At 37.3% G+C, this 9,086-nt stretch overlaps 1 gene segment (V, D, J or C); it reads right to left on the bottom strand.

Annotated features, from left to right (window-relative positions):
• Positions 1–8,312: 8,312 nt before the first annotated feature.
• Positions 8,313–8,837, bottom strand: LOC100944027. The segment is given in 2 exon segments: positions 8,313–8,635; positions 8,760–8,837. Coding segments are annotated over 2 exon segments (378 nt in total).
• Positions 8,838–9,086: the final 249 nt, after the last annotated feature.

The following is a 9,086-nucleotide window of genomic DNA, read 5'->3' as shown; positions in this document are numbered from 1 at the left end:
AAAAAAAAAAAGAGAAAAAAAAGAAAGAAAAAAGAAAAGAAAACAAGAATGTGGAATAATGTTTATCTTGGCTACTCCCATGAGATAGGTTATATAAAATCTTGTGCCTTCTCTGGTCCTGGAGAAGGATGTGTACTAACAACCCTATAAAAGAACAGAGATTTTCAAAACATAAAGGGGCCTCTAGAAGTCCTTTGCGTTGTTCTACTCTTTCTGTGTCAGAGTCTTCACCAGAGTGCAGCCTTGTTCATTCTTGAATCTTCTTCATTTAGACGTGCACATCCATCATGTGGAGGGAACACACATGGGAGGCACAGGGGCCCTATTCTCCTTCCTCATCTCCTTCTGTCCTTATCAGGGACCCAGAGCACAAGTAGCCCCAGGAGTTAAGTAAGGGACAGAGGTACCTCATTATGAGAAGTTAAACTGGGGAGTCTTGATCAGTCAAGGTAAGCTCGGAGCTGAGCTTTTATCCAAGACTCAGAAGGGATGGTCCTCCCTAGCAGGAAGTATGCAAATCCCCTGGTGGAATATTTGAACTTGAAGTGGGTGCCTTCCCTGTAGGCAAAGGGATATAAAACACCCTCTCTGCTTGGACAGAAAGCAACAGAAATAAAATCTATGATACTCATATGACAGAAGAGACAAATTTACATATTTCTGACTGTTCTAACATATTTCTATTTCTCTTGCATTTTCTTAGGACCATTTTACACTATTCTTTATTAGATAGAGTTTCCATAAATATTTGGCTATTCTTTATTTTGTATTTATTTAGGAGTCTGTTTAGTCTTTTCTATATTTTTAATGGAGATGAAGCACACAGAGTAAAGGGCACAAATTTAATAGTTTCTGTATATTCACTGTCCACATGGAGGTATTTAATTTCTCAAATTCTCCTGAAGCTTCCCTCATGTACCTTCACTTCACAGGTCAATTCCCTGTCAAGGTAATTGTGTCTACGGTGTCTGACTTATATCATAAGAGTTTAATCTCTTGCGGGTTAGAACGTCACATAATTTGAAGTGATTTTTTTGTTGCTGGTTTTTGATTTTTTTCAAACTTCTTTATTTATTTTAATATATAAGGTGTCACTCTGTGGCCCAGTCTGGTCTTGAACTCCTGGGCTCAGGCAATCCTCCCACCTTAAACTCTGAGAGTGCTAGAATTGGGGGTATGAGCCACCACACCTGGCTGTCTTTCTTTAGTATCTTGGAGAACATTCTGTTCGTAGACTCAAGCTGATGTCTGCTGTTATATCTGAGATTCTAAAAGGTTTCTATTTGAATTTCTTTTTAGGCCTATATGGCTTATCTAATATTAATGACTCCCTCCTTGTTTAGTAATGAATATTTTTACTTTTCCTTTATTTCAATGAACATTTTCAATGGAAATACAATTTTCAATTGTTGTTCTTTGTTCTTTATTCAGCATTTAATTATGTCATTCCGCTGTCCTCCTGCCTCTGCTGGTCATGATGAAAAGTGAGTCAGTGGCTTTCTTCTTATTTCTCTGTACACAGCAAGTCATTTTTCCTTTATGCTCAAGATTTTCCCTTCATCTTTCAACATTTTGACGCTAATATGTTCAGTAATGAATATCACAGTGCTCCTCCTTAACAGATTTTACTGAGTTCCTTTTATCTGCAGCATAATATTTTTAATTAATTTTGAGAAGATTTTTCAATGACCTCTTCAAATATTTTTTTAGACCCTCCATCTCTTCTTCTCAATTGCATATTTGTTAGTGTTCTTCACATTGACCTATATATCTCTGAGGTCTTGGTCATTTTTCTTTAAAATTAATCTTTAATTTAAAACCAATCTTTATTCTTAATAAAATATCATATATAATACTCTTAATATTTAATTAACCTTTAATCTAAAATTAATCTTTATTTTTTAGTTGGACTAAAACTAAACTTTTTTCAGTTTCAGTGATTCTTCTGTCATCTTAAACTTCTGTTTGACCTCATGGAATGCATTTTGCAACTGGGTTATTGTACTTTAAATTTCTAGAATTCCTATTCAATCATTCACCTGTCTTCTCTATTTAAATTCCCTATTAACTGAGCAATTACCTTTATATTTATCTTTTTATATTTTAAATAATACTTGAACAATAATATTTGAACATCTATAGAATAACTACTTTGAAGGGTTTAGTAGAGCCAATATTTATGATAAGTCAGAGTCAGTGTCTACTCACTATTTTTGTTGGGGTTCTTTGTTCTTTGTTTCCTCAATATTAGTCACATTTTTCTGCTTCTTTTCAGAAGTTTTTCCAATAAAAAGTGCACATTTGATATAACGCATTCTTGTACCACTTTCTGGATGCTATTTTATTTTACTGAGCATTGTTGAGTTTCTTTTTCATAACTTGCCTAGATTTATAATGAATTTAATGTTAACTGGGTGTGGCGGCTCCTACCTGTAATCCTAACACTCTGGGAGGCCAAGGCAGATGGATTGCCTGAGCTCACAGGTTTGAGACCAGCTTGAGCCAGAAGGAAACCACATCTCTATAAAAAATAGCTCGGCTTTGTGGCAGGCACCTGTATTCCCAGCTACTTGGGAGGCTGAGGCAAGAGAGTCACTTGAGCACAGGAGTTTGAGGTTACTGTGAGCTATGATGCCATGACACTCTACCAAGGGTTGCAAAGCAAGACTCTGTCTCAAAAAAAAAAAAAAAAAATTAATGTCCCAGTGGTATTTGATGATTGATATCTCTGCTCATTTTTATTCTGAGTTTTAATATTTAGCTTAGATTGGAACCATGCATGAACTTTCACAGATTAATAGTCACCAATAATCGGAACAGAAATTTGGTCAAATATCTTGAACTCATATATATCTACCATCTACTGGTACATCTGTATAGGGTTCAAGGAGCCCCTGCAAAATGCAGCCAGTTCTTTCTTCCACAGATGTTGCTTTACACTCCTCTTTCTCTGCATCTCTGTCATTCATACTTGAATCTACTAAGTCATTAGGGATGTGCACAAAGATTATCTGAACAATTCCTTGACTTCATTATATCCAGGAGTCCATCTTTAACTTTCAGCAGGTATGCCACAGGGTCAACTAGGGCCATCACCTTGGACTAGCAAAGTTGTGGAATTTCTTTTTTCCTCCTGTTCATTCCTTGTGGGTGTCATCAAAGTTACCTGGAAACTCTGAAGGATCAGACTCTACTCTCCACCACAACTCATGTCTGCTCCCTCTGCCAGCAAGCTGATAGATTTTGCTGCCATCCTCTGCAATTCTTGCTGGCTTAGCTGGAGTGGAACAGACTAGCAAAGCCACAGACTTTTCCTGTTCTTACTGTACATACTGGTACTTTAAAAGGGTGTATATTTCTCAAATTTTTGGTGTCTTGTCAACTTGCAAAGTACTGAAGTAATTGTGATTTTTTCAGCTTTGCAGTTTTTACATTTTTATTTATTTTTACACAAAGTGTTTAATAAACTCATTGTTATAGCGTAATAGGAGAGATGCCATCTAAACTGAATTCAAATAAGCTTTAATAGCCACACTAAAAGGAAATATGGGTCTGGAGTACCATAATTAACTTTGCAGCTGAGAATTTGGACTCTATACCTTTGTTTAAGGAGGAACCAAGTTGTTAATAAATATTGAACCTTAATTCCTAGACTTAATGTTCTCAGTAGAATGTACTCACAATTTTTAAGACATCTAATGTATATGATAGAATTTAAAAAGTATGTGAATATATTCTACATAATGAGACCCAAGATTACCTTCAAAAGAGATAAGAATTACAAACAAAGGTAAAAAATATAATGAAGGTCGTAAGATTGTTTAGTATGAATTTATGCTTTTTTCTTAATTTTAGTTATTTTTATTTATATATTTTAAGTTATTTTGAAGTACATTTAGATGCAAAATTTGAAAATTATACTAATAATTATTTCAGTATACAGTGAACCCAGCTTCCTCTAATACCAGCTACATGTATAACCATAGTATCAGTATCAAACCAGAAAATTAACACAGATGCAGTGCTATTAGTTAACTAATTTGTGATCCATTGTAGAATTTACTGTTTTCCTAGTAACATCTTTTCTTTTTTAGGTTCCAGACAAGACCCAAGATCCCAATTGTCGTTTAGTTTATGTCTCCTTAACATGTTCTAATCTGTGACACTTGTCTTTTTTAGCTTTGTTTGTTTTTCATGCACTTGAAACATTTGATTTTCCTGGCCAGTTATTTTAGACAATGATCCTTAATACAATTTGCCTGATGTCATCTATTGATTACATTAAATCTTTCCTTATTTGTGAGAATATTACAGATGGGATATAACCTTAGTGTATCATATTAGGAGTTGCATAATGTCAGCATGCTTTATTAGTGATGATGATGACCAGTAAAATCCATTAGATGAGGAAGATTACCTAATCCAGCTTTGGATGAAATATGTTTGGATTAGATTTAAGACTGTTTCTCATGAGTGTTGCCTAAGTTAATCTAGTAATGATAGTGATGATTATTACAGTGCTAAATATTTTTATGATAATAATAGCAAGGTTAATAGCAGCACATATTATGTGTAAGCTACTATTCAAAATGCTTTCTCTTGTTTGAATTTTAAATATACCTATAAGGTGCATACTATCATTGTCACAGTTTCACAGATATGAAACCTGAGACAAAGGGGGGTTAATATTGTCACGCTATCTATGAGCACTGAAGCTCCATCCCTAGCCCAAACGGTTTGTCTTCAGGGTTTTCCATGATAACATGTGGACTGTTGGGTAGCTATTGACTGGTTATGGGGAAGCTCTAATACCAAAGCTGATGAAAATTCCACTGAAACTCAGAGTAGCATGAATATACTGCTTCAATGAAGCCTGAAGAAAAGTTGAGAAAGCAAAAGAGTTTAAATAGGTTGGGGAAAATAGCAGATTTATAAGGAACTTATGATGGATAACAGACTTGAACCCAAGGCATGAAACAGTAAGTATTTTAGAAGAAAAAGTTGGAAAAATTCATATAGACATAGGCCTAGGCAAAGAATTCATGAAGAAGACCAGAAACAAAATCACAACAACAAAATTAAAATGATGGGACTTGATCAAATTAAAAAGCTTGTGTACAGCCAAGAAAACAATCACTAGAGGGCACACACATCCTACAGAATGGGAGAAAATATTTGCATGCTATACATCCAATAAGGGGCTGACAACCAGAATCTACAAAAAACTCAAGCAAATCATCAGGAAGAAAACACACTAGCCCTTGAAAAAGTGGACAGAAGGCACAAACAGAAAATTTTCAAAAGAAGATAGACTAATGGCCAACAAACATTTGAAAAAATGCTCAACATCTCATCAGGGAAATTCAAATCAAAACCACAATGAGATATCATTTCCTTCTAGTGAGAATGGCCTTTTTCAGAAAGTCCCAAAACAACAATGCCTATGTGGACCCAGAGAGACAAGAATACTCATACACTTTTAGTGGGACTACAGATTAGTACCACTTCTATGGAACAAAGATAGAGATACCTCAAAGAACTAAAAGTAGACCTAACTTGATCCAGCAATCTCACTCTTAAGGTGTTTACCCAAAGGAAAACAAAAAAATTTTTATAAAAAAGACACCTGAACTTGGTTGCTTATAACAGCATAATTCACAATTGCAAAGATATAAAAACAACCCTGCTGCCCATCAAAACAAGAGTGCATTATTCTACACTTAGAAAGACTCACATGTACCCCCACTGGCTAAGCCATAGACGTGATCCCACCAATCTCCCTCCCTCCACCCATAAATGTCTTAACACAATAACTAAGAAAATGATATGAAGGCTGTGGTAACCAGATGGATGAAAGTATTTCAAACTGCATATAGAAACAACACACTGTATGTACCCCATGACAGTATTAATGTACACAACTATGATTTAATAAAAATAAAAAAATTTAAAAAAATGAGTGGATTAATACAATGGTGTGTGTGTGCTTACATACATATATATACCATGAAATTCTACTCAACCATAAAATAATGGTGAATACCTCTTGCATTAACCTGGATGGAACTGGAGATCATTATTCTAAGTGAAGTTACAAGAATGGAAAAACAAATACCACATGTACTCACTATAAAACTGAAACTACTCAATCAACGCTTTTGTGCATATGTGGAAATAACACTCTCCAGAAATAGAGTTGACAGAAGGGAAGGGCTAAATTCACACCTAACGTGTAAAATGCATACTGAGTGATGGACACATTTGTAACTTTGATACAAACAGTATAAAATTAATGTTTGTGACCAAAATATTTGTATGCTTATAATATGAAGTAAAAATTAATAATTAAAAAAAGGTTTTATAGTTTCAGGAGTGTGAACAGAGGTTTATAAAACTGTTGAAGAGAAGAGGGCATCGGTCTGGGCTAAAGGATGTGCTGTGTAGACCGGCTGGGAGTAAAGATTAAGGCTCCACCCATGGAATATCCCCCTGCCTGCATGGACAACAGTCTGTCTTCCAGGAAGTGATATCAGCACCCTGAGGGCCCAGAGCCAGTGTCCTTCTCCTCTGTGCCATTATGGTCATCCTTGCACCCACACATCCTTGGGGATAATTGAGTGTTACTCTTTGAGCCAGCTTCAGGATCCCCTGGAAAGATCACTAAGCAGCAGGTGAAGGTAAACTTGCAAGATAAAGCTCTGATCAACTCTTCATTCCCACCTGATACGGTCAAAGACCAAGGAGGGGAAAGAGAAGAATGGCACCATAGCCTCTTATTTGTTTTTAACAGGCTTTGTCAAACATGATCTCACTGAATCAAGATGATGTGTGAGACAGGAAAACACAAGGATTAAGTTCTGTGGGTAACGGTAAAAATTCTATGCTTAGGCTAAAAATCTTTACTGTCCTAACCACCAGGACAAAAGCTGACCAATATACTATTTGGACAATGTGCCATAGATAGATATATTTAATTGAAACTGATAGGAGAAATGTGAAAATTTAGTAATCCATTTAGAAATGTGCTGAGAGGATATTAAAACAAAATAATATTTTAATAACAAGAGTAAAATTTGCCTCATTTAGGGAAAAATGTACATATGCTAGCAAAATCTCTCAAAATTCCATGGCTGATGACACCAAGCATTTATTTTCAGGATCGTGGATGTTCATGTTAACAATCATCTGGCTGATTAGGGTGGCCAGCGTGGTGGTTCTACTGTAGGACACTAAGCTTGCCTCCAGCTTTTGGATTGTGTTTGATCTGGGCCCAAGACAGTGACTATGTAAGGAAAACAATTTGTATGGCAAGCAGTGAGATTGAGCAAAATCCCAAATCAATCTAAGCAGACCAATGTAAGTCTAATAGTCTCTGACACAATTTCACACAATTTTAATTTATTCTTTCACTTTATTGATTTATAAAGTCTCTGAAATATTTACTGCATTTAATTTTCAAGGCATATTTTTATGGAACAATAATCGTGTTTTTCGTAGTTTGTATTTTTATTATGTCAAGACTTTCAAATGTAATGTTGCATTAAATAGAAGTAAAGGTGGGTGTGTTTTCAACCTAGGGCTTTCCTCATTGGAAAAATGGATGTCTTTCACTAAATTGAATGTTCTTTAAAATGCAGCTGCTTAAATATATAGTGGATAACCTGTTAATTTATTAAAATGAAGGATGTCATTCATGTGCCTGAGATCCACGTGCTACTTTGCATGTGTGACATGATCACGGGGATCAGCACTGACAATGCACTGGCATCTGGACCAACTTTGAGTACCAAAGTTTTCCTACGGAGGACACTTTATACTATATGCACCTTTATGTCTTCCTGTTTGTTTTGTCAAGAGATGTTTTTTATTTCTTTGTCTAATGATTGCTATATATTGTGGGCAATTTTCCCATTTTTCTGCTTACTCTATGGCTTAATAGCATTTTCCTGCAAATGGTCTCAGACTTGCTACTAATAAGTGAAAGATCATATAAGTTTGTGCATATATCATTTCATACCTGAAGTTTTGAGAGTTGGGAAATATTGACCTTAGAAGGCTCCCGCATCATTTCTGGGAGCACATTTCCCCCAGTCCCTTTCTTTAATTAACTCAAGAGATGTATTCTCATGACTGTGCTGCAGGGGGTAAAGAAGAGGAAAGGAAGTTTTCAGAGGAGCTGCCTAACCCTTCCACCAAACCTTCCCAGTTACCTTCAGACTGTGGCTGCTTCAGCCAATTGCTCGCAGCAGATGGAGGCACCAGGAGGAGCAGCTGGGGCCGCCCAGTCTCACACACCTGCTTCTTTGGGGGATTTATGTTATGACTTGTAACACTGTGAGAGGCCAACTGTTACGCTGCAGACAGTAATAATTTGCAAAATCTTCAGCCTGCAAGCCACGGATAGTGAGGGTGAAGTCTGTCCCAGACCCACTGCCACTGAACCTTGATGGGACTCCTGATTGCAAAGTGGATGCACCATAGATCAGGAGTTTAGGAGATGCCCCTGGTTTCTGCTGATACCAGGCTAACCAACGGTTAATGCCCTGACTGGCCTTGCAAGTGATGGTGACTGTGTCTCCCACAGATGCAGACAGGAAGGATGGAGACTGGGTCATCTGGATGGCACAGCTGGCACCTGAGATGGGAAACATAGAAATAAATATCCACACAATTAACCATGTTAGAAGAGGACTTCCCTGAGGAGCCAGGCAGGACTGATCACACTGGCTGAATAAATCCCTGGTGTTCTCCCTCCTCACCTGGGAGCCAGAGCAGCAGCAGCCCCAGGAGCTGAGTGGGAACCCTCATGTCCATGCTGTGTCCTGACAGGGACTGACTCCTGCACATGGTGAGGGTGTGACCAGCCTGTTAATAAGTCTCCAGGGTGGGGGCTGTGCCCTGGGAACATGCAAATCAGCAGGGGCGGGCAGGCTGGGCACAGCTGCAGGGCTGGCTCCTCTCAGTGACTCAGAAGAGGCTTGGTGCCCCCAGGTGTCTCAGGGCAGACAAGGACAACAGAGATTTGCCTGCAGAGAATGTCTTTCTCCTTGGAGGATATTTTGTTAAAAAGGACATTTTGGGGCATC

This window comes from Otolemur garnettii, unplaced genomic scaffold, assembly GCF_000181295.1.
Source record: "Otolemur garnettii isolate 467f Iridium unplaced genomic scaffold, OtoGar3 scaffold00147, whole genome shotgun sequence".
Taxonomy (NCBI): Eukaryota; Metazoa; Chordata; class Mammalia; order Primates; family Galagidae; genus Otolemur; species Otolemur garnettii.
Note: the sequence above shows the minus strand (reverse complement) of the source record. Positions and strands in the feature narration are given on the sequence as shown.